Source organism: Haemaphysalis longicornis, unplaced genomic scaffold, assembly GCF_048455015.1.
Source record: "Haemaphysalis longicornis isolate Haplotype H1 unplaced genomic scaffold, Haemaphysalis longicornis Haplotype H1 scaffold_4, whole genome shotgun sequence".
Taxonomy (NCBI): domain Eukaryota; kingdom Metazoa; phylum Arthropoda; class Arachnida; order Ixodida; family Ixodidae; genus Haemaphysalis; species Haemaphysalis longicornis.
This window is the reverse complement of record NW_027526361.1, coordinates 139,320,855-139,347,014: the sequence shown is the minus strand read 5'-3', so window position 1 is coordinate 139,347,014 and position 26,160 is coordinate 139,320,855. Positions and strand designations below refer to the sequence as shown.

The 26,160-nt window shown below is 46.9% G+C and overlaps 1 protein-coding gene across 2 annotated transcripts in view; it reads left to right on the top strand.

Moving 5' to 3' along the window:
* LOC144179416 (uncharacterized) overlaps positions 1–23,815 on the top strand; it is a 93,623-nt gene extending 69,808 nt beyond the window's left edge. For both annotated transcript variants that reach the window (XM_077707769.1, XM_077707768.1), the window contains exons 23-30: positions 1,964–2,034; positions 3,302–3,400; positions 6,874–7,077; positions 10,592–10,882; positions 12,194–12,335; positions 16,903–16,994; positions 19,569–19,734; positions 20,952–23,815. In XM_077707769.1, coding sequence (XP_077563895.1) covers positions 1,964–2,034; positions 3,302–3,400; positions 6,874–7,077; positions 10,592–10,882; positions 12,194–12,335; positions 16,903–16,994; positions 19,569–19,734; positions 20,952–21,088 — 1,202 coding nt within the window. In that variant the 3' untranslated portion in view covers positions 21,089–23,815. The remainder of the gene's footprint in view (positions 1–1,963; positions 2,035–3,301; positions 3,401–6,873; positions 7,078–10,591; positions 10,883–12,193; positions 12,336–16,902; positions 16,995–19,568; positions 19,735–20,951) is intronic.
* The last annotated feature ends 2,345 nt before the right edge of the window (positions 23,816–26,160 follow it).

Sequence of the window (26,160 nt, the reverse complement as noted above, 5' to 3'; positions counted from 1 at the left end):
AAGGGTAACAGAGTGGATCCCTAGAGAAGGCAAGCGTTGCAGGGGGCGGCAGAAAGTTAGATGGGCAGATGAGATCAAGAAGTTTGCGGGGATAAATTGGGCACAGTTGGCACAGGACCGAGATAATTGGAGAATAATGGGAGAGGCCTTTGCCCTGCAGTGGGCGTAGATAGGCTGGTGATAGTGGTGATAATGAGACATATTATTTAAGAATAAGTACCTCTGACTGTCTATTCACCACAGACGACCACAGCTAAAAGCAGCGTGCAAGCAGACGCTGCCAATATTTCACTTGCTGGAAAAAAATAATTCAGGCGAGCAAAAATCAGCAGTTGAATAATTTTACAATGAAAATTTATTAAAACAGCAATTTGATTCTTTAAGGTGCCTAAATGGCAAACGCAGCGAGTGCACTGCATTGCGCACTGAGAGGGTGCCGTGGTCGTCCGGTCTGCTGTTTCTTACGCGCTTTCATCACTGCGGCGACTGACCTGTGTAGTGCAAAACTGGCCCGCACGGCAGACTAGCCACTCTTCTAGCAACTATACCAAAAGCCGGCTTTGCCTCGGTGCACTCCCTTACCTGGAGACTGCACGTTTGGCAAGTGGCATCGTGGAATTTTAAATGAAGGGGTATCGTATTTACTTGCGTAATGAACCCTCGCCCTACTTTTCTTCTTGAGAATTTACTTTTTTTGTCACTTTGAATAGAAAATGCCCTTTTTTTTTTTTTTTTCAAGAAGTTTGCGGGGATAACAAGAGATCAAGAAGTTTGCGGGGATAAATTGGTCGCAGTTAGCACAGGACCGGGATAATTGGAGATTAATGGGAGAGGCCTTTGCCCTGCACTGGGTGTAGATAGGCTGGTGATGATGACGATGAAGTAAAAATTGCAGCAGGAATGTTTTTATCTCAGCATGGTTGCTGATGCCATAGACGATTGCAGTGACTTGCTATCACGGTACAGTATGCGCTGAAACGCTAAAAACGCATTTCAACAAAAATAAATCTTACCATTAGCCGAAGATGTGAGCGCGAATTCCGTTGCTCACAATTTAAAAATTGCGCTCTTGCGGAGCGCCACCTGCTGAGCACAAAACGTACTCCACACTCCTTCCTTGCTCTTTGCTGTTCCGGCTGGTTTCAGCAGCGTGCGAACGAAGCACTAAAGTTACTTTGCACTCCTCTGATGGTGCTCCTCTGCGAATTGGGCATTACACTCCGTGGTTTTGTTGTTCAGCTGCGTTCCGTCTTTTTGTTGTGTGCTCCTGGAGCACGCTGTAAATTGAGCCAGTACATGAGCTACACAGCCGGTTTTAAACTGAAAGTGGTGAAGCATGCGTTGATGCGCATGGGAACCACGTGGCTGGGCGGCACTGCAGTGATTGCCCAGTGCGTGTACGCTACGGGTGAAAACGAGAGGATTTTGGGCAGTGAACAGAGATTGCCGTGTGTTTGGCGGGTTCAAAGAAGGGAAGTTTTCCCGGTGTAAGAAAAGTTTTGGAGCGCTTTGACGGCAGGGAAGGCGGTGCGCTGTGGGCCGACAATGAATGTGAAGCCGCAAGCGGCAACAGTGAGGAGGACAGCTCCATGGGGAGTAGGGAATCACTAGCACGTTGTAAGTAAAACAAAAAAGAAATTCGATTACGTAATTATTTACATGTTTTCACAAAAATGGTAAGGCTCTGACAGCGCTTCTCTGAGCAACTGTATCGTATGAAATTTCAACTTTTAAAAATCTCTCGCAATTTTTTTCGTGCCGAATTTTCTGGGAAAAAAGTGGGTTCCTTACGCGAGTAAATACGGTAATCGCTTTGGAAAAGTGGTTTCAGCTTTTCTGAAACAGCTGCGCTCGAACACGACGACGGGGTAGAAAAAAGCATGCTGTGGTCGTTACTTGGCTTTCGGGCCTCTTGCATTTGTGCCGTCTGTGTTGGACTTGCTCATTGCCACTCCTTGCACAGAGCCGGAAGAGAAGTCTGAACAGCCGGACCAAGAGGCCAGTGGCGGGGACTTGTTTGCTCCACCACCAGTGGTGAGGTCGAGCTCCCACCTTGGCATGCGTTACTTTGACTGGGTTTCTGATTCATTTTTTTTTTTTTCCTATCTTTTTTCCTTTCCTCTTCCTATTGTTACTCTGCCTGCACAAGAATCGCAAACATCGCTTCTGCAAGGGGCACTTTGTGCTGACTATTTTGTTCTTTGTTATTTATTCGTTATTCTTTTCTTATCCTGTGTTTCCGTTTTGTTTTCCTCTTTCTATTCTTTCCCTGTACACGCAACAATCCTGGATATGGGTTCCGTTAAGGGTAGTTAATGCCTGTTATCAGTGTATAGCAGCTTAAATTTGGGTGAGTGCGTGTTGATAAACGTGCAGGGTCAACAAACTAGCCTTGCCCAGTGCCGTGGCGTCAACAGCTCTTTGTCAAGAAAGCTTTATCTTAATGCCTAACACCACACAAATTTGTTGTTCTCCAATATGCTGCACATGGAAAGAAAGGAAGAGGCTTTACGAGTTTAAAAAATTGTGGTTGATTCCTCTGTCATAGGAATTGGTCAAATGAAAGTGAAATGTGCAGCGAAATCTTCAGCTGAGCATGATTTCCGCATCGGCGGCTGTCTTGTGGGTGTGCTTGGCAATCGACGTCCTGCTGGCGGGTCGCTTCGGCAAAGGTGTACTGGCGTCATTTCCGTGACGGATGCCACGTCAGTGAAATCTTGGTGTATCCTGGCATAAAACACTTTTGTGTAAAAATATGAAACCCAAAAACGAACAACCCTAAGTATAACGTACTCTTTAGTTCTAAATGTTGCTTCCCCTCAAGAAGGCGCTGTGTGCAGGGCTGCACCCTTTACAGGCTGCCTGCTTCGTTGTACTGGCGTCATTTCCGCGGTGGATATGACGTCACTCAAAGGTTTGTGTGCCCTGGAATAAAACAATTTCGTGTTATGTTAGATTGGAGATCATTTTGTTATAGTACACACCTAGGCTTTCTTATCTGTGAAGTATTAAACACAGCAGTTTGAAGTTGGCTCAGAACCTTCAGGTAGATAAGAAATGCTCCCCAAAAACACCGCAACAACAACACCGGTGCATTTTTTTCAGTGGTTGAAAGGGAGCGCTCAACATGTGATGCACTCGAGAATGTTATTTGTTATTCGTTTCAGTATTGAAAATGTACTAATATTGGCACGCCCGTATCTTTTTAACCTGTGACACTCTAGCATTCAGAGAAGTTTCTGCATTAGTGTTTGCCAACGAACCCACTGAAGTACTATATAATGCTTTGCGTTTGTCGTAGCTGCCAAGTCGACCACCGCTGCGAGACACGAAGGTCGAAACGTCTGTGAGCTTCGACGAGCCAGCTGACCAGATTAGGACACTTACCAGTGCAACCAAGGTAACAACAGCTTGAATATGCTCTTGTAGGAAAGGGGAAAAAAAAAAACAGACACCATGCATGCTATAATTATCCGTTGCGTTGTTGGCAAGAAAAACTGCATGCATTAGCACTTTCTAACAGAGGTCGCGTTTTGCAGGGAGCCCTGTTTTGCTCAACTTGCCTAATAGAAAGTTCAAAAAAGTGTGTGGGGTTTTATTCATTTATTTCAAATTCCACTGTCTTACAAGAAACAGCCCAAGTGGAAGAGTTGCATAAAATAACAGTACACTACCAATAATGTGCAAATTGTACAGTGTATACCAAACAAAAACGTGACTTAAAAAAACGTGCATGCACTCACGGAAACCTTATAACGTTATAAAACATGGTTTGGCGGGTCTTCCAAGAACAGTAAGCAGTTCAGCTGGCAAACATTGCACGACTGGCTGTAGATTAATTCATCCTTCGATCGATCGTTTAAGGGGGGGGGGGGAATAAAAAAAAAATAAAAAGCAAATCCAAGTGGGCTCTAAATGTGACAGTATTCAAGTAAACAGTGTGCTGCAAGCAATCCACGAAGGAAATTGGGGCCGCTATACGAATAGAGGCATGTACAACCTTGCACATCAACACAACCCTGTCGCACCCGCGCCGTTGTGATAAGGGCCGAAATGACAAGGGCTCGGCATGAAACGAAGGGGAACAGGTGCGGTTGCAGTGACCGAATATGAACATTATTTAGGACAAATTCAACCTTATCTGTATTGCATGAAAATTTTGGTGAGCATACCACTGAAGTGCACTCAAGTACAGGACGAGTGAGGGCTCTGTAAGCAGTTATAGTATTTTGCAAGAAATATCGTAAAATTTTCGGGAGTGTGTTCGGAGTGGGAAAGCTTCTGAAGCATCCTCGTACTGATGAGGTCAGTGTATTTCATCTCAGGTTTGGTGTGAAAGTGATATCGAGATATTTAAACTCATCAACAGATTAGTTTTTTTTTTTTTCATCAACTGGTTAATTTCTTTTTTTGGCATAAATTTTTTTTTTTTCAACTGATTAATTTTTTTTTGGCGTAATGGGAAATGTCAGGGCCGTCTTTTGTTAGGGAAAGTAATCGCAATTGTTTTGTTAAAATTGATTGCCAATTGCTGTGCGCTGCTCCAAGTGCAAAACTTGGAGAGCACATCATTCAGACATTGCTGACGTTAAAGGGACACTGAAGTCAAAATACAAGTTGCTCTAGATTGATAGATTAGTTCACCTAGAACCCAAATATACCAGTCTTGTGCATAGCTTTTTTAAAATAAGGTACGAAATAGCAAACACATGGAGGCAGGTGCCGCCACCACTGGCTGTGCCGCACAACTTGCACCAAAAGTGGTAATTTTAAAGGGGCCTTGCAGACAAAGTACCAGTTTGTTTTATTCCTAACATTTGGTGTTTTATAGTGCCCCCAGCGCTTGTCCGGCAGAAGATGATGCTTTACTCACTTAGAATTAATCAATCTGTGTTAAAAGTTTGATTCTCCCGCCAAATTGCGTGTTTCTTGAGATCGTTTCCGATAATGTCGCAAAAACAGGTCAAGTGAACCCAAATGCGGCACTAGGCTTTCAGAGGACTTCAAAGCCTTGTTTACCGTCAATCCTCCCAGGTGGCGCCACCGTACTGTAACTGGCCTTTGCCCCTCTTTGTTTTGTTTTTGACCATACTTGCACCTGGCTGGTTTTTGTTACGGTGGAAAGTACTCGTTTTGTGGAAGATGGGGCTTACTCGAGAAACAGGGTCGCATAAGACGACGTCGCTTACGCCAATCGGCCGGGGTCGTGTCAGACAACCCGAAAGTGCCATACTGCTGTGAAGCTATAACAAGCCTAGTGTGCCCAGTACCAGCAACAGCACGCTCTGGTACTTCTGTGTTTACGTGTACTTTCGTAACTTCTATGTTTACCCCAGCATCCTTACTGCTGTAAAATGAATATATGCATTACATTTTAAGCGAAAATAGTTCCTGCTGCAAACTCATAAGCCCTGCCTAATTTGCGTTTGGTTTTGCCAGCCTTCACCAATTGCAGCGCTGGGCATATGACATCATAGGTTCTGTTGTGGGAAACGAGCTAGTGGGTCGCATGGCCATTCCCTTTTTCCCTTAATATGTAGCTTATTTGAGCGAAGTTTGTGTTAAAAGTGGTGTCAGTATGGTTCTAACGATTCACTCTTTCGAATGAACCAAACTTGTGTTTTGTCTTCATGGCCACTTTAAATCATCTATCGTGTGAAGAGACTTTCCTGGCTGCCGCTGGACGGCACTACTCGTCCATACTTGGGACGGTGGTATCGTGTGTTTTTGGGATGTCAGTAGTAAAGCCATAAGTGCGTGTAATCAAACGAACTTCTACTGTGTCACTAGGGTCTGCAGCCTTGCGAGCCATCAGTCCTTCCAGGTGGAGCTACCATACTCTTCCATGGACCATTATTTACCGTTGCTTTGTTTTTGACCATATCTGCACCTGGCTTGTTTTTGTTACTGTAGAAAGTAATCGTTGTGTGAAACATGGGGTGTCCTCGAGAAACAGGGTCTCGTAAGACGTTGCTTACACCAATCAGCCAGTGTTGTGTAAGACAACTCCAAAGCAGCGGACTGCAGTGCAGCTAAAACAAGCATAGTGCATCCAGTACCAACAGCAGTGCGCCTCGATACTTCTATGCTGGCGTGTATTTTCGCAACTTTCATTGTTTACCCCACCATTGTTACTGCTGTAAAATGAATATGCATTATATTTAGATGCCAATAGCTCGTTTGGCAAGCTTATACGCGCAGCCTAATTTGCGTCTGCTTTTGCCGGCCTCAGCCAATCGCAGAGCTGGCACATACGACATCCTAGGTTCTGTTTTGGGAAATGAGCTAGTGGGTCGTGTGGCCATTCCTATTTTTACATAGCTTACTTGATCGAAGTTTATGGTAAAAGTGACATCAGTATGATTCTGTAGAATGAGGCAGTCTTTCGAATGAGCCAAATGTGTTTTGTCTGCATGGCTCATTTAATCATTAGTGACTTTCAAGATACAACCTGAGACTGCGGGGGCCAGGTAACTCGGTGTTTTTTAGTCTTGTTGCGAGCAGGGGCTCTTTCCCATTTATACCCCATTGACAGTCTCTGGTCTGTACTGGGACAGAAAAAGGGCCATAGTGGCTGACTGGAAAAAAACTAACTCTGGATTCCATCCTCTTCTGTGCACAGTGTTTCCTGACCAGCTTGTTTGAGTGGTCTAACATGAGATTTTTATCGACACTCACTCTGTAAATTCTGCAAACAAAACAAGAGACGAAAAGGCATGACGGGACGCTGAGACAAGTGTTAGTCCTGCCGCTTGTTCTGTTCAGTGCTTTCCTTTTTTCTTTTTACCGGTGTTAGTTCACTTTAAGAGCCTGTACAGGTGTTTCCGGAGTGTACGTAGAAGCCTGCCTGTGCTGCTGTTGTCGGCAATGCAGGACCGGGCGAAGGTGAAGGCGAAGCGGAGGCCCCCGACTCGGAGAAAGCGGCAGGCCGACCTGAAAGAGGACGAGGGGGAGGAGGGGGAGGCAGCTTCGGGCAGGGAGAGTCCCCCTGCGGGTGGGGGCGCCGACCTGTTCGCACCATCTCCTCCCTCCCACAACGACGATGCTGCTGCTGCTGCTGCTGGAACTACAATAGTGGTGAGCAAGCACGGCTCGTTTTGGTGTTGAGGCGAAATCCCAGGGTCTGGATGTTTCATAGAATGCATTGTGAGGTGCAGAAAGTTGCCGTAAAGCACACAAAATTGCCAACAAGCAGGGACAGAGGAGAGGGCCCTCAAGAAGGGTAAGGCAGTGCATGCCAGGAAAGGGAAACGGGCATGCCTAAGGTGGGGAGGCCACCACTTCTGCCTGTGCAATACGAGCTTAACCAAGAGGTGAACAAAATCGACAGGAGTGGACAGGTGGCTTCTGGCGATGGCTGGCGAGCCTAGCAGTCAAGTGGTGACAGGTGTGGCCGCAAAGTTCAACACCAAGTTCAACAACAGATCAACAGGTTGTTCAACGAGGCTTCTGATGGAGTTGTGAGCAGCTTTCACAGTTTTCTTTTGCAGCGGAGGTTTTGGTGTGCCCCCTCAGCTGAGATCGTCAGTGTCTGAAAAGAAGAGTACTTCCCTCTGGATGGCACATCAGCAGACCAACTGCTGTCTCAATTTACTCTTGGGACTCTCAACGCTGTCGTCTCTGGTATTCGAAGTCTGGCATCCGAAGTTGCGACTCCAACTGTAACGAAGCCACTTTGTGGCTTTGTTACAGGAACACGGTCAAGTAGCGTGGTATAGATGGGACAACATTGAAGAGACCTCACATGACGAGCGCTGGTAGTCCTGTGCTAGTCCAGCACTGCCAACGCTAGTACTGTGTAGTCTCTTCTATGTTGCCCCGTCTATACCACGCTGCTTAATAACCATGTTTCACAGTTCGAACCAACTAGCCCACATTTATGCATTGACAGGCTGCAGGAACATGCACACGACACGATCCACATTGGCTGGGCTATGCTGCCATTGTCTTGCATCAGTTCTGTTGCACTGCTTAGATCAATTTCGAATGCCCCTGCAACCGACGACTTCTTTTCACCGGCCTTCACCCGTTGAATGACGTCCGCCTTCGTCACTAAATCCAGGTTTTTCCGTTCGTGTGCGAACATGGCTCCAAAAGATGTGACATGGCACCGTGAACAAAATAAACACGCACTACGCCGCACTAGTCTCTGTGCATCAGCAGAGCCAACCACGCAAAAACCGAACACGCCTCCGGTCAGTTTCCTTTCCTCCTTTGTTGCCTTTTGCACCCAATCACTTCCTGTGCTCTCGTTACCATGTAGCTATACCCATGCTAGAACGGCGGGGAGATGTTGAAAGCCAGGGCCACTGTAGCAGACTCAGGCACTCAATTGACACGATGCTGCGACGCCCTCCTGTCATTGTGGATGGCAGCGCACACAAGAAATCATCATCTCCAAAAATTATTCTGGAGAAGCACACTTGTCGGGGCACTTGCAACATGGCAGCCGATATACAATCGAATGTGCTGGTGAACAGTAGTTCGGTACACGCATACAGAAGGCCGATACCGTACTTTTGCGTGACATTTTCGAGCGGACGCTTATACCCGTGCCACACGTACACGAAAAATGACATTAAATGCTTAATGCCTTAGGTTTTAATGCCATTAATTTGCTGCTACACGCAAAAATCTAATGCCATTCGCTTTAATGTCATTTTGGTTTAAGGAGTTGTGCACAACTCATTTACCTTCGCGAACACCTTAAATCTGCCTACTCTCGAACGCGATAAGCACCAAATGAAGCCACCGAAACACTCAGCACCAGAGTGTTGACGCGGAAATGTAGCTAAACTTCGAAATATGACGATTTTTTGTGCACAATTGGTAGCGAAGTTTTGAAGAAGATGAAGTTCACTAGAACAGAGGCAAAAGTAAAAACATCGCATTACTCTTCGTGTTAAATTTTTCGGATTTGGCTACCGCTGGCCGGCGACGGCATGCTGAAGCCACTTTTAGAAACGGCTCCCACCATTTTTAAGAAAACACTATTTCTCATAAAATTTTCTTTCGCAAAAAGCAGTTTTAACGCTTCTAAGGCATTTTCTCTACATTAAAGACTTCTAAAATATGAGTGAATTTCTCTTTTTGGTCATGATCACCATCATGCCTAACACATTTAATGCCATTGCGTTTTCGCGTGTAGCACGGCCCGCCCAATTAATGACATTTCTATCTTAAGGCCTTAAACACTTAACGTCATTTTTTGTGTACGTGTGGCACGGGTATTAGACTGTAATGCAATAATTTGGTGTAGGTTGTATTCACTGGCGAGGCACTCATGCAGGCAACCGTGTGAGTGCGCCGTGACTGGCTACATCGGGCTCCGCTGAATGGCAGTACTTGTCCGCGCTAAGCACATGATGTGTGTTGGACGTTCCAAACTCTACCTCACCGAATGCAAAGTAAAGCCTCTAGTCCGGTGTAAGTGCGATTATTAACATCTCTGTTTACACCACTGTTGAGAATCGGTGTTTTTTACGTCTGCGGCGTGCGGGCGCAGGGGCATAACCCGCACCATTTCCATGGCCGGTTCCAGTGTTGCCAAGCGAAGAAATTGACAGCTAAACTTTTTATATCTGGACAGTCATGTCTCGTTAATATGGGCACCTCTGTTCCACAGAAAAATCGTCGATAATGTGGGTCGTTCATAAAGACGAGTGAAGGTCAAGAACGCAAACATTAAGAAATAATCATTCCGGGAAAAAGAAAACGCGGTTTGTTCGGCCAAAAAACGAGGAGGTGTGGGTTTGCACTGATGCCTTCGATCCTGCTTTAGTGTTCAGAAAGCGCACCACGTTGGCTACTTCAGTGTGCATTCTGTGTGTCGCTCCTGTTCAAGGCCTTCATAAGTGCACGCGCAGTTGTCTTCTCCAGATCAGTGCCAAGGTTAATTATTTATTCCAGTCTTTCACATATAGAACAGATGTTGAAGGCATCTCACTTTTGAATTGGCGTATTTCCTTTTTCAGCTGAGCGGAAAGCTCACTCCGTTTACGCTGAACACCAGCCATTGCCTCCGCCGAACTGACCAGAGAAGCGTACACCCTTGCCTTTTATGCAAAGTGAACATTGGCATCAACTATTGTCGTCCTGTTATCTTGTCCTGGCCCTCAGAACTTTCTCTTTCCAGCGTATGCAGCGCCGAGCAATCTTGTTTGTTACGGAAAAGGTGTCATCGCTACCGTAGTGTTGTTCAGTGATCACGAATGTTCTCGATCTAATTCAATGGTATTGGAAGGAGATGCGTTTCGATATAAATGTGTGCTACGGTTTTGTATGCTTCGGCCAACGGTGAATTCGTAGTACGCGCTGGGGTCTCTGGGGGTCATCAGTCATTTTTTCTACTTTTTTCGCTTTGTGGAGGATGTCCATAATAATGAGACAAGAGTGCCTCTATTTACCCGTTTCGTTCCCAAAATAGTCGTCCATGCTTTGGGCTGCAGGTTTCTACATTAATGGGGCAGAATTGCATGCTGAGAGACTGATCGCCGAAAATTTTGTCCGTATTGACGGGGTCCGTAATAACGAGGCATGACTGTATTGAAGAGCCGCGTTTCCCCTCCAACTCAACGAGCCTGTCCGACAGACGGCGCAGGTGAGGACATCGCTCCAGCCACAGCCACAACCACGCACGAGGCTCTGGTCGGACGACGACACCACGGAGGCCGCTCACCAGCCCACGGACTCCGAACCGGTAGCGGCGGTTGCCCGCGAAAAGGACCGGCTGGCTCCACCGGCTCCGAAGGCGGTGTCCATGGTGAAATCCCCCTCCACGGAGGAGGAGGACCTGTTTGCGCTTGACAACAGCATGCAGCCCATACCCGAAGCCAGGCGGAGGCCAGGCCAAGCCAAGCCGGCAGCAGCCACCAGGTCACAGGTGAGCCGAGAGATGCCGAAATTCTCACTGTGTTTAATTAAGTGTGCCTCTGACCCGATGTTGTCTTTGTAAAAAATTGGCCACACATTTGCTGACTTTGTGGCAAATGTCGTCGAAAGATGACAGCCTTTTGCTACCCCTGCTACGTTATTGTTTCTTTTTTCTCTCCTGCCCACTTCTCCTTCATTCTTATCTTTCTCCTCCCCCAATAAACAAGGGGGAGGTTTGCTTATTAAGTAAATTCAATTTTGCCACGTTCCTCTGCTCGCGGGCCACCCACGGGAACCTTTTCTCACCGTTGGACTTCTTGGAAGGCCTGCCGCACGTATAGGCTTGGGCACGAGCTCTTTTTCCACTTTCAAGTCGAAATATTGTTTTCAACTCGTATTTTCTTATTTGCTGTCGCAAACATCACACGTGCACCTATTTTGAGTTCAAAGAATGCTGCTGAGTACCAATTATATGTACTGTCGGGAGCAAAAGTCTGGATTCCACGCGAGCAGCGGCCGAAATGCATTGCAGCGCCACCCTGCGAAAGCTCGCCTGCTGCGAGACACGGGCTGTAGGGCCTATCTTAACTGCACGCATGTTCGTTCGATTCATTCGATAAAAGCAGTCGCGAAGCGACACGCTTCCTTAGACCAGTTGGAGACTATTGTTTTGCGGTGCAGTCGCAGATAGCAACTACTTTCGATGTGCAACGCTGATAAAGAGTGACGAAAAACTACCCGTTCAACGCATCAGTGGCCGCTTACTGCCACTCACTGAGACCGTTTCGCAAATGCTACACGCCGACGGAATTGCCCAGTCGTAAATGCTAGACACGGCCGAAGCGACACCCTTCGGTCTTTCCGTGAACAAAAAGCGTATCAGACTCGTGCGAGCAAACGAACATGCGTGCAGTTAAGATCGGCCCTACAGCCGGTGTCTCGACAGCAGGCGAGCTTTCGCAGGGTGGCGCTGCAATGCATTTCGGCCGCCGCTCGCGTGGAATCCAGACTTTTGCTCCCGACAGTACAGTCAAACCTCGATGTAACGACCTTCAGTGTAACGAAACCTTTTGTTTTAAGAGCCCTGTTCCCCCTTAATAAGGAGTCAAAAGGAGCAGTGCATCACACTGCCTCGTACTGGACACTGTACGGAAACGCGAGCCATGGAAGGATTCTGGAACGGCTAAACATCGGCTAGAATGTGAAATGGGCTTGTACTGTTGCACCTCTTGTCCAACAGGTACATGTCCGTGCGTTTCTATTTGTGACCCGAAGCCGTCAACCTAACAAGGGGGTTGCTTGTGGCATTTCTCCGACGCAGGCTCCATTTGGAGGGAGCATATTTGACGACGACGTAGACGACGACCTCTTCGCCGACCCCGCGGCGGAAAGGTCAGCACCCCGTCGCCCATCCCTGCACGAGAACAGCGGTCACTTCTCCGATGACGGCATCTTTGGGGCAGGTAAGATAAAGTACACATACGAATTTCGCCTGATGCAAACTTACTAGTTTTCTTCACCCAAAATCATAAATTTCCTAACCTCATTGGCTGGCTTGCAATACCAGAGTTCAAATATAAACACGCAACATCATGACGTCTGGAAAAAAACACCTTATTTCCGTAACAATTACAGACTGCAAATGTTGGCCCATAACCTTCCGTTGGTTCTGAACAAATGTCATAACGTAACCGAATTCCCACGCAAACAAGTTGGACAATATTTTTCAGATTTCTAGTATGATTACTTTTGATAACTTCCGTTTCCTTAATTTGAGATTTGTTGTATGCATATTTTGGCAATTATGTTTTAAATGACCTCCAGGAATTGGTATTCTCATCTTGTTGTCAGCGTTTTGTGTGCTTTTGTGAAGTATCGTGAATTTTTGAAAGTGTGTAAACCTCTTCTTTCTTTCATTCTTGCAATGCTATTTTGCTACGTTCAAGTGTGCACTCACTTGCATTTTTGTAATTGTGCTTGTCGCCGAGCCTTGTAGTGGTTTCTTGGGCGCCGTCAAGCTGCTTATGCGGCTTTTACCCAGGAAGCCACCCAGTTTTATCTGGAAATAAAAATTTATTTGATTTGAGGTGGGCGAGATACAAGCGGAACCCTCTTCTCGACTCCCCGTTTCATCTGTTCAATGAGGGGGGAAAGTAATTTTCGAGAAATGGGATTCTGTGTAAAGTGTCAAACTTGTTGTGGCGCAGTGCTACGGTGCACGAAGTGAAGCCAAAAGGATTGGCACACGAGCATTTCATTATCGTCAGCACCAGCCATCGCATGACCTTGGGCTGCTTGTTGTAGAAGCAGAAAAAAAGGTTGTCTGCCAATATGTCGTGCTTCTTTACAGTAGTCTGCATGTAACGCAACCCATCATGCTCTGCTGCACGAGTTGGTGTCAAAGCACCCTTCACTTAGTGCACACTGCAGTGGCCACAGTTTAAGGCTGAATCTTGGCAACATCTACGTTTTCTACCTAGCCACACACACTGCTACTTCAACTGCCAACAACAGGACACTACTGGCAGTTTTGTCAAGTTTCTGGTGAATAAACATAACTGAAAGATGAACTGCAGCGAAAATTTATCTGCCCCAGATTCTGTATCAATGTGTCGTGTGCACATCTAAAGTCTATTGTGACCTAATTTTAAACCGCACACACGTGCAGTACTTTTATTAGAACCATTTGAAAAAACGCCACTTCAGCCAACGCAGCACCTAGTGGAGTGTTGTCACAACAGGTCGACACTGCAGCGAACTTTCGGATGTGACGTTCCTGTCAGGATTCCCGAGCGGCCATCTCCTTTTTTTCAGTAGCCCTGTTGCGAGCGGCCTCACGTGAGTGAGCAGTGTAATTCGTGCATCTTGCATAAGTAATTGCTTTCACGCGTTTCCTAAATGCGAGAGGATGGAGAAGCTCTGGGTTGGCGAGACAAAAAGAGCGAACTCCAAGAGTGCCCGGGATCGCCCACCAATCGACTTTTAAGGCGAAATGCCGTCGGGGAGCGAGTATGGCAGTTGCACAATGGCCGATTTCGTGGTTGCGACGCCACAGTAGGCTTTCGGTCTACTCCATGAGCACTCGAGAAGCGAGTGCGGCCTACGCAAGACGATACACTCTTAGCGCAGTTGGTCGGTCCGTTGGACGCGTCAACGAGTACGGCAGCTGTGTGGCGCACCGCAAGCTCGCGGCCGGCTGTATCTACAAGTGCGCAATGAGTGAGAACGGCTGACGCGAGACGATTTGCTGATGTCGCGGCCGGTCAGGGCGCGAACAAGTCTGGCAGCTAGCTGTGTGGCACACTGCCCAATTGCAGCCGGTCGTCTGTTCGACAGCACGAGTGGCGAGAGTACAGCCGGCGCGAGGCAATGCGCTGTTGTCAGGGTACGAACAGGTACCGCACATGGCGCACTGCATGGAATAGATTCAATGCAGACAACTTCATCAAGAAATAAAAACTAACCACTATTAGTGACATTTCGTTCACCGATTAGAAAAAAATGTCTATATAAAAAGGGGGCCACATTTGGCAAAATGGGTAATAAAAAGGTTCGAAGCACTGTGTCTTAGGTAAGGTTACTGTTATCATTGTTCCATGACTCCAGCAAATACACTGCAATGCTTTCGTCGCTGCATGGCTTTCTTTCTTTATAGACGGGCATCATTATCCAAAGATTTGGCACGGGCACCCTGCTAACAGGAGCAAAACTTCCTGTGTGAACAAAAATAATAATCAAGTATTATATGCATTAAAAGCGAATTCTTGCACGCTAGCCGCCATGTTTCGTCGTTTTCCTCCAAGGGTAGCTTTTTTTTTTCTTTCTCTCAGAAATGCAGTGTGGGTCAATCAACACAGCCAATATGCCCTGTGTCAGTGCCCATCAAGCGCTCAATGCTTCTTTTTGCGTAGCTGTTCTGAGCTTCACCGCGGCGCCTCGCGATGCCTGTTTTTACCTTTTACCGGACGACTATAGGCGTGTCTCAGTCGCTCACAGCTAAACAATAAAGGTTGCACGGATTTCCCAGCCCCTTTTCCACATGTTTTGAGTTTTTGAGAAAACAGGCAACCCGAAACACATCGAATGCGTGCCATCTTGTCTCAGGCAGCCGCACACAATCGATTCTTGACTGTAACGTCACTTCCGCCCAGCCGTAATGGCCGCCCTTTTTTTCCAGTTTCGTTTTAGAAGAGAGCATTTTTTTATGTTCGTTTACGGTGCAGCGGCGCATATTTGGGCCTGCAAATTTTGTGCATAGTGCCTTTTAAAGTAATACAGTTAAACCTCGATATAACGAAGTCGTACTTGCGGGCGAAAATTTCGTTAAATCGAGAATTTCGTAAAATTGAGGTTTCGATTTTACAGTTAATGTAACCAGTTATTGAGGTTTCAAAACCTTGCCCATCGCTCAGAAACAACTGCTATGTAGTTACCTCTCCACTTAAACCGAAATTTGTACTAAAACTGGCCGCGAAAATTATGTGAATTAAGAGCTTCAACACTTAGGCAATGGAATTCGGATAGCCGACAGTAGTTGGTATCGTCGTAAAACCGCTGCTTTTTCCGCAACGCCAATTAAATGTGATAGCAGGCTAGGTTTCCACTTTTTCTTTTTTTCATTTCGGTCACTATTAAACGCCGCTGTTAGTTAATTGAACCCGCGTCCATGCCCCGTGAACTTCACCCCGGCGAGGTGCTTGTTCGAATTTACGCCTCTTTTCGTCCGTTCAGTGGTAGGCTTAGGCGCGGCGTTGAGGGGTGCGGCGGGCCAACAGCGGAAGGGGGCTATAAAGCTTTCGAGACTTTTTTCATGCACAAAGACTCTGCAGTATGGGCGCGTGATGCAACCACGACACTCGAGATAAAGCCATGATTGAGAGTTGAGCGGAGTACACACGGACCGCTTCACTTTGTGGAGCAGCGCTTACGTGCTCCCGCTGAAGCGGAAAGCTTACATTAAATATCTTCTGGCCAAATTCGATTAAGCAATTACTTTTATGCCCGCTGAGCCCTAAAGAAACCGATTTCTCCGCATCGCAGCTGTCTAATGAACACGTTTTGACCACGTTCGGAGAGCAATTTATTGCCACCAGCACTCGATATTCAAGCCGTAGTGAAATAAGTCCGTAAGCAGTGCTTGGCGTTTCTTGACCAGGGTGGGCTTTACGTGACGCTCGTATGCTGACAGTGCTAACAAGGCTTGCTCTTCAAAATTCGCGTGTGCCTGCGTGCCTCCGCAGAATGTCCATGGCATCCATCACTTCAATGGCCTTCGGTTTCACTGACACTTCCTCAGGCTCTTGTTCGGAACATTTTTCTTTCCCTCGGAGTGATCATGCTGCTTATAAGACTCATCTAATGATGGACGAACAAAATATTAATGTGGTTATTAGCGAGCACAACCTCAGCAGCACCGTGAGCAAGGATGCGTCTAAGCATAGAGGGCGGTGGCGTAGGCAACGATGGAGACGTCAAAATGGTGGCCGCACTATTAAACCGTCCATGACCGCTAGCGGTTTTTGAGCAGCTTCTTTCATCGCTTTTAATTGTTGTCAACCGCATAATTCCCCGCTTTCCTTTCATTTTAGCCTTTTAAGAGTTAATGTGAGTGCTGAATGTTTTCAATGTAGCCTCTGAGAGGCAAAATAAAACGTGCCTCGACCGGAATTTCGTTCTTCCTTTCTCGCCATGACTTCGTTAAATCGAAAGCGCCGCACGAAATTACTTCGTAAAATCGAGATAAAAATACATGGATCTAGCGAAATTTTGATCGAAAACTTGAAAAAATTCGTTATATCGCGAATTTCGTTAAATCGAGGTTCGTTATATCGAGGTTCAACTGTACAACCTAAAAACGGTGCATTTAAGGGCTGAAAATTTCGTTGCAGTTAGCTTTGAAGCTGCTGCTACACTTAAGTCGCTGAATAGTCGGCTCTTGTGTTGTTCGTATTGATGGCAGTTTATGATCTATCGCTCAAATGTCGTCTCAGAATCATGGCTCTTTCTTAACAGTTTCCTCCTTGTTTCCAGCGGACGCAGTTTCCCACTCGAGCGAGAATTCCTCGTCGACAAAGACGGCCTCAGCTTCGCCCAGCACTGTGGCCACACCGACGCCAACGCAAGTGAGTCCTCGAGATTTTCGGCCCCGCTAGTTGCAATGCACCATGTCACATCTTTTGCATAGCACATGGTGACATGAATGGTAGCGGGGAAGTCGATTGATCAGTTTTTGATACAGTATGGGCGCTGTTTTACATTGCTGCATGCCAAACATCAGCATACGACACAAATTCAAGGCTTGAGAGCTGGGCAGTGTTTGTGTGTACCGTATTTACACGATTGTAGGTCGACCCTTTTTTTCAAATTTGAGAATATAATGTTGGGGGGTCGACTTAGAATCGAAATCGAACTGTCTACCGCTAGTAACGGCAAGAGAAACAAGAAATCGGGGGTGCTACGAGGTGGGGACATCTGTGCACCCTCGTTCCCATAATTATTGTTTAAAGTGTGAACCGCATGGGGCGTTTTCTGCTCGCGAAAATGGCCGTGCTGACACTGCCGCGAATGCCACCCGCGCGTGCTACGCGATCGGCGGCGGCAACATGGCGGCGTCACCCGCCGCGAAGAGGTGCGCGTAGCTCCAGCGACCGCTTCTAACCACTCTTTATGATATTACTGAAGGCACAAACGAAGGCGTTTGAGCAGGAAAGGAGCTGATAATGTGGTCGAAAACGACACTATAATGCATCATCCGCGCCGCTAGGGAAAGCGCCAATCAAATATCCACCACTGTGATAAGCCTAAACATCTCCGGCGGCGCCAGCCGGCTGTCCCGAGCGCTTTCAAACTGCCGGCATGAAGAGCGCGCCTCCCCATTGGGGTCGTCAGGCTCCTCGCACTGCCGCACTCGTCACGTGTAATACCGAGGTAGAACCAGTAGAACTTAAAAGCAGTAGAAGCTGCCGCGTGCGCGGAATCGTTGATGCAGGTGTCAAAAAGTCGCCCGCGCAGTGCCGACGCGCACAAATCGCGTGCGAAAATGCGTCAAGTGTTTTATTCGTTTCTAATAAACAAAATGAGTATTAGGAATTAGCCCAAATTATATCACATTGTTCAGTACACTTCCGAATGCGATGGTGGGAGGTTAGACGCTCAAAAGTAAATTGCGCGCGGCCGCTTCTGTCAGCCGCCATGTTTGTTTTGGCATCGCGCGGCAGTGTCCACTGCCAGTTACTTCGATGGTTGTCATCTCGCAGCGAATGCACTCTTCCCACTCAACCCACAGCGCATGGTTATTCCGGGTGCTTATACAAAAGCTTTTCTTTTTTAACAAATACTGCACATACCGCGAGCGCACGGCTCTTGTGGAGAGCCACCGTGTGGGTTGATGGAAAAGCTTCTCTTTGTGATACGATTGTCTAGGCGGCGCTTTCTTTCTTTTTTTTTTTTTTTTTTTGAGAGAGAGAGAGAGAGAGATGCAATTTTTTTGGGTCGACCTACATTCGAGTAGACTTACAATCGTATAAATACGGTAAGTGTGTTGGGAACAGTTGGTTACCCCGGTAAAGCTTGGTGTTGGGCTAGTAGCATCGTTTCATGTTACTCATAGAGCGCTACTTAAACGACTATATTTAGCACGTTCTCATGCGATTTGCGAACCTATAGCTGAAATCCCACTTGTTAAAAAAAAAAGAAACGCCATTTTGTGCCACCCTCCGGTCTACGGCATCCAAGCTAGCCCGTTAGCCAAGCAGCACGCACTACGCGACCCCTGTGCCGTCTGGTGCTATATATAGCTTGCCGGACCTGCACCTTGTGCGCGTGAGATAAGGCCGACGTGTTCAAGCATATTGAGAAAGGAAAAGGCGAGCGTGAAACTGCCAAGGCCAAGCAAAAGGAACAATCGTACCAGGCGGCAATGGAAAAAAAAAAAAAAGCAGCAAAGAAAGGAGCGGAGTGACAATGCCGCTTTGAAAGGTGCTGATCAGCAGAGAGGAGAGGTAGATGTAGAGAGAGAGTGTCTTGAAAGGAAGAAACTCTGATCGAGCGGGCAAAGAAAGCGGGCGTTCGCTCATCGCGTCGTATCTTTTTCCGCGTTAGTGGTCGGCAGCCCGATGGGAGCTTCAAATTCATGGTCGTCCACCAGCTACTTGAACTTCGACTTCTCGCGGTTGGCGCGTTGGCATACTGCTGCCGTGTGGGTCCGTCGAAGGTTAACTCTCGCTCGCGAGTACCTGCTTGCTTGCTTGCGTCTGTTCAGCAAGTGGTCTGGCCCGCCTACGGACCTTTGCACATTAGGCAGCATCAAATGGGGGGTTCAGAAAAAAGAAAGGTCAGGATGGAAGCGGTGAAGCGGTGTAGTAGATGGGAAAAAATGCCGGTTTATCCGCACCAGGGTCTGTCGTATGAAGCGGAGCGCGTCCACCCGAGCGTGACATCGGGGTTTTCAATGCATTGTTTCTATGGGGAGTTTGCCGGGACCGGGGTGATCCGTTGTAAGAAGCGGGGCGTCGTAATACCGGGGGGACAGCGATGTTCCACTTTAGTATTACGTTTGTTGCTGCGCGATGTTTACTTCTGCTCAAGCCGTGTCATCTTACAGTGGCATCTATTGAACAAGACGTCCTCTGGTCGTGAAAACGCCACTAGCAAACTGCAGCCAAGACGGAAGCTGAGGTTGTCTGTATTCCTTGCAGGAGACTAGGAAAGAAGTCCCACCGCCACAGGAGGCGCCCAAGAAGCCCTCGGGGGGCCTCTTTGACGACGACGATGACGACGACATCTTTGCAACACCCACGGCTAAGCCCAGCAGTGCCCTTGCGTCTCGACCCAAGCGGAGCACGCTGTTTGAGGACGACACAGGTGCGTTCCTCCGTTGGGCAGAGCGGTCTGGGGGTCACGTTGCACCCGGGGTAGAATATTCCCGCGGGCCTTTCCTTTTGATTACTTGTGTCTGTTACCGGCCATCTTATCTTGTGTTGTAGGCGAAGCATGCCTTTCACTTCACTTTTGTAGGCCACACTGGCAATCTTGTCTTGATGGGGAAAGGGTGCTGCTGTTGCGGTCACTGTCCTCTATTGTTCTTGCTTATTTGTAAATGTTCTCAATCGAAATTGAGATGATTGTGGAGGTCACTGGGAGAGGTCTGTGACCTTCTGTGAACTTAAATAGGATGATAATGTTTCTGCATGTGATCCGGTGGCTTGTAGTACTAGAGTGCTTTGCTACCCCACTGTTGTGGGTCAGTGCGATAACACAGTTACTTTTCAGGGATTGATTTATTGATCGATCGATTGATTGGTGGAGTGATTCATTGACTGGCTTTGCTACCCCACTGTTGTGGGTCAGTGTGATAACACAGTTACTTTTCAGGGATTGATTTATTGATTTATTGATTGATTGATTGATCGATTGATTGGTGGAGTGATTGATTGACTGATTTTGAGGTTTAACTTCTGGCGCAACGTATGCGATAAGGCGCGCTATAGTGGAGGGCTCCGGATTAATTCAGACCACCTGGGGATCTTTAATGTTCGCCGAAATCTCAAACATGCGGGCGTTCTTGCTTTTCGCCTACATCAGAAAAGTGGCTGCCGTGGCCGGGAATCGAACCCACGTCCCAGGGATTGGTTGTGTGCGAGTGTTGTGGCCCACATTGTTTCATAAGTGGATCAACACAGAAGCTAACAACATCTCGTGGCAACTCTTTGTGGCATGTTCTAACGAGCCGTGATTAACGCAATCCTTGCGGCAAAGAAAAACATCAGTGGCAGTTTTACGAATGTTCACATCAGTTCTAGGAAGGAAACGACGCATGCGAGGCAACGCAAGACGTGAGAAATTGCCCTGATTTGTATTTGGTGCTGAATTGAGTATCGTGTTATTCACCTCGATAATCAAAAGCAGAGATGCCTATGTGTCGAGACTTTTTGCGCCTATTCGACATCCCCAGGTGGTCAAAATTAATCCGGAGCCCTCCACTGCAGCATGCCTCGTAACCCACGTGTTGCTCCACCACGTTTAATGAGAAAAAAAAAATACCATTGAAAAGTTTTGTGGTTGTTTTGCACGCGATGCAGATGACATATTCAGCTCCAAGCCAGTCAAGCCCAAAGTCCAGGCCACTGAAAAGAGGACCTCCTCTGTGGCCGTCAAGAAGCCGTTGCCAAAGACAACTGACTTCAAGGATCCACTTCTGGGAGACCTGAACGAGTAGAGACCAAACCGCTGTTAGAAACTCAAGCGGGATCCCCTCGCATTTCGGGACCTGGGCTCTCATTCGGGTGGCGTTTCCTTTTTCTTTTTCCACCCGCGGTCATTTTTTCTCGTTTTCATGCGCTACGTTCATAGTTTCCCTACTACGGGCAGGCTTTGAGTTGTTGAATTTGCCTCCGTGAGAGCTCTGGCGAGAAAAAGCTGTGTCGTGGAACAGTTGTTTTGGTCACCTAATATGCGAATACGCGGCTGGAATAAGAGGAAACAACTTGTGGGTGGGAATTCCAGATTTATACTTAACCCTTTTGGCAAAAGTGTGTTATTTCCCTTTGAGCACGAGACATTATTGTTGGGCTTGACGGTGTATGGCACAAACCGAGCATATTTGTTTAATCCGAGGCAAGCAGCAGCGCCTGAAAAAAAGGTCCCCATTTCGACGTCAAAATGTATTTTAGCCTTGGCGGGAACTTTGAAATTACTGTTTGCCACACTGTGTTGACACTGTCACCATTTTTCCAAAGCTTTTACAGGCGATTATCAGCAGTGAGAAGGGGTGACATTTTTTTGTGTGCATGTTGGAGCGACACTTATGTTTAGGCATTGATTGCGTTGAATCATCATACGTAAAACACTCTTGGCACTCGAACTAAGTGTTTGTTACGTTTACCCTTTACCCACTGAGAATGCAGCGCCGGTATTTTGTTGTGGTTGTATTTATATGAAGTAACTCTGTACGCTTGCGCACTGATCGAACCAGCCCACAACATTCCGCTTGTTGTTTCGACCTCAAGTGTTTGGCGGGGGTGCGGGTCGATGCGATGAAATTGAAGACAGGAGACAAGGGGCGTCAGTTCAAGCAGAAACAGTTTTTTGTTCGCTACACCAGCTATGTCTGTAAATAGTGTTGTGATGTGCATCGTTTCGCTCGATTTTGTGCACAGTCTTTTGCAGCTTCTGAGCTTAGGGGTCATGTAGTTCGACCGCCACGTCGTTGTTTGGAGATTAACTTTGGAAACGTTTTGCGAGTGTGCGTGGAAAGTTCTCGCCAACTGAGGAAGAAAACTGTGCCCCGATGCTAAGGGGGCGTTCGTGAGCTTATCACAACTGGTGCAAATGTGGTTTTTTTTTTTACTTCCGCCAACCCGGTTCTCTGCCTTTATTTTTGTCACTGGTATAGTGTGGTTTCATACCAAAGATTACGGTCTTACTGTAGAATGCATTATTTTTGGGTTTTTTTTTTTTTTTTTTTGTCTCTTAAATGTTCCGCATGACTGAAACCAAGGATATACGTTTGAGAGAGAGCGGTCTTTAGGAGTTGGCGAAAGGCAGAGTTAACTGCGGTGGTGGAATAAGGATGAGGTAAACCGGGAGTGCATCGTAGCAGACCACAACGAATATTTGCAGTTCCAGCAGTGCAGCTTTTAGCCCTTTCGGTGCTTTGTAGAAGTGGCGCATACTCTAAGCACGTGTTTCGCTACCCATTTCAGTGAGTGTGCAAGTTTGTATGTACATAATTACGGCACTGGCCACGTAAACTGTTTTGAGTTGAGTTAGCAGAGGAAGATCTCTTAGGAGGTTAGTTTAGCTGCGGTGCTTGATGCCATTGCTGGGATGTTGCGTGCTTGTGTGATGCCCTTGTTTTAGCTGTCTTTTAATACTCCAACGCTGCTACCCCTGTAATTAAGGGAATGTACAAAAACCCCTTTTTCCTTTCCTTTTCTAATGGGCATTTCGAGGCCGTGTGTGCGTTTTTGGAGGCACTCTGTAGCAGGCGTAATTTCGAGAAAATGTGTTTTCATCAAACTTATTTTGCCAAATGAAGATTTCTTGAATGTTTTTCTAGCAAGAATAGCACACACACACACACATAAAAACAGTTCTTTATATACAGGATTTTTTGTAGCGTAATGCAGTTTACAATACCTTGGAGTATATGATGAAAAGTTAACTCGACTGGAATGTATTAGGCTGTCTGTTTATAGTTACTGAGTAATGGTTTAGTGGATTTCTAAAAACTAGATAAGGGAGAGCTGCCGTAGAAGCATTCCAAAGTTCCATGTATGCATTGTATCTGTCGCCATGGTGTGAGCTTCAAGTCCCCCCCCAGCTGGAATTGACCTTGCATCGTTCCATCACTGTACTACTTAATTTGGAAGCCATTTGCCTTGTTACTTTACATAACCATGTTCACAAATTGGCTTTTGATGTTGTATTTGACGCATGCTCTGCTTTGGCCTGAGGAAACGGTGCATTGTAGGTTGGAAAAGGCCTCCAAGGAGAAGGTTAAGAATTTGTCCCCCTAGTTTCTTTTGTTGGAAAGCTCGCAGAGTGCCGTTGCAAACTGTAATCCGAGGTTGGAGGGATTTCAGTGTGGTCTCGTTGCGAGACATTACGGTGCAAATAATCAGTCTAAACTGGCTAGGCACTTCTGTTTAGTTTCTAGGCACCTACAGTACATCAGATTGTGCTTATATACAGAGCATAGATGCGTGTACTATAAAGCTTTTGCACGGTGACGTATTCACTCATGGTAGGATGTCAGCTTTGTTGTCTTTAGAGTGGTGTTTTTGTTATTTTTTTATTATTCGTGGATGCTGATGTTCACACGTACGCTTCGCTTTTTTGGCTATTTTTGTACATACGCGAGTGTACAGGACATGAAGATATATATATTATACATTCATACTTGCATTGCTGTAAGCAGTTGTTAATAAAAATAGGTCTTGTACGTGTGTGTCTGTTGGCTCTTAAGCGGTGGACTAATGAAGTTACCTCTCATTTCAGTTAAGGTTCTTTTCAAGGACCGCTTGTAAGTCCACATTTCTCTCATTATTCCGAAGAAGCGGTGCTCACACAACAACCTTTGGGAAGGCTTCTGATCAAATGTAATGAAGTAATTTCAGCGAGCCGTAATGCACGGTGAATAAATAATTCAACACCAATCAAGTAGAAAGACTGCCTTGGTCTCACCGCATGCCGCCAATGTCATGTTCTTGCCATATTCAAAGTATTTCCGCAGGGTCAATTGGCAAAATGATTGGTTGGTTGGTCGAATGATTTCCAACAAAAGCACCTGCACTCAGTCTCGTGTATTTATACTTTCATACCCACTTGAAAAGAGCCAGTGTCAAAAGGATAGTTATAAAATGTACATGCGAAAAACTGCGTTTGTTGCAGGAGGACTGTCAGCACTTGTTGAATTTTGACGTTTGTAATTGGACGCACTGTTTGCATGCCATTATTGCTAGTGACAATCTTCTACACCAAAAAAAATTTAGTACTATTGAAATGCAAACTGCAGGTGGAGGGAGAAAAAGGAGTGAAGGAACTTGTGAGACTTGTGTGCAAAAATGCAGTAGAGTGAGATATCTTCCATCTCTCACTCGTCATGAGGCCATTAGATAGGCTGCATCAAATCAGAAGCAGAACAGGCTCATTACATAAACCTTGCACGAGTTGGAATGTTAAAGAGTTAACGTGACAAAATAAAAGTCGCACTAACAGTGTATACATGTGACATGTCTACAGTAAATCAGCTGTTAGTGCGCTCTTGTCTTCAGCAGTTGCCGCCTTTTTTGTTTCATTTTGGTTTATTTTTTCTAATGTACCTACGTGCTTGTCCACTCAGCCATGCTGCACCGCCCAACCTCCACTGTTGCGTTATTAAAGCCTCAGCGGCGTGGTGGTGCGAAGACACCTTTCGGATTCGCTTGAAACGCGGTCGCCAGCAGAGTACACCAGCCTGCACTCCATACCTACACTCACCCAGACTTGCCTGACCCGACACCTTCCAGGGCTAACGCATTGCAACGTCCTTTTAAATATTCTGCCTTGGAGGCGTGGGTCGCTTACCCCAGCAAAACGACCTCTTCGTGGACAACGCCACATGAGCACCTGAACAGCCTCTGCTTGTACCCCACAGACCCGGAGGTGCAATGGGTGTTCACTCTGCTGTTACTTGACCGCGCACTTCAGGGAGGTCGTTTGAAGGAGTCGAGGTTTGTTCGCACGAGCCCAGCGCCAGCTGTAGGGGCTCTGCATTATTCAGCAAGCAATCTCGCCTGCCATAAAATGAAAGCAGGTTCTCCCACCGTGCTTCACATGGATGCGTGCGGTTAAAAGAAGGAAGAAATCCACATTTCTGTTGGCTCCTAAAACGTGACGTCAAAAGTTGGGGACATTTAGGGTATTTGTGGTTGAAGCGAGCAGGCTTGTTGTGGCATCGCCTCCTAGGGAACTCTAAGAATGAAGCTGATTGCTGGAACTCAAAGCAGACGTATGAAATGGCTGCGACTGAGGGGAATTTCGTTGTTGTTGTAAGTATTCTGGTTTTGATGCGCGTCTTGCTGAGTGATACTCGACAAATCTTGCTTACGAATGCGCCCACCTCTTGTATTGCCAACAGTTTGCCATGTGCTGGTTCCTTTATTGTTTTTATGCCTCGGCAATTTTTTCCCTTCGCGTGGCCCTTGCCACTGTTGCCGCACCGATCAATCACCAGACTTGGAGGACGTCTTCTTGATTCGTTCTCTTGCAATGGATTCTCTTCATGCTTATTTCAAGAACAGTGAGAAGATGTGAAGAGTAAAGTGCAAAAGTTGCACAAGGGAAGAAAACCGAGACGGGCGTCGTTTGCACGGTGACAGAGATCGGTATAGCTGGCTCCTTCGGGCCCAGGTGATGACGATCGCTTGCGCTGAGCCAATGCCACCTGCAGTTCTTCCATAAAAAACGGGACGTCCATCCAAGGATCCCGCGATGCAAGAATGTCAGTGGCAAGTGATGAGCCAGAAGGGCCTGTCCACTGGCGATCCGCACAGAAGTTCTCTGCTGCTTGTACTCTCTTGATCAAGGCCAAGTGATCCCCGAGGTCGGTAAGGTCCGGATCCTGGGCTTGATGGTCGAGAAGCAGCGGAGAAACGGCGAAAACGTCGCCCGACTGAACGCCATGGTGGCCAACGCGATGCAACTCATCAAGAGGGTCACCAACCGCAAGGCAGGGATGAAGGAGGAGAGTCTGATCAGGCCCGTCCAATCATTTGTGATGAGTCACATCGCGTACGTCGCAGCATA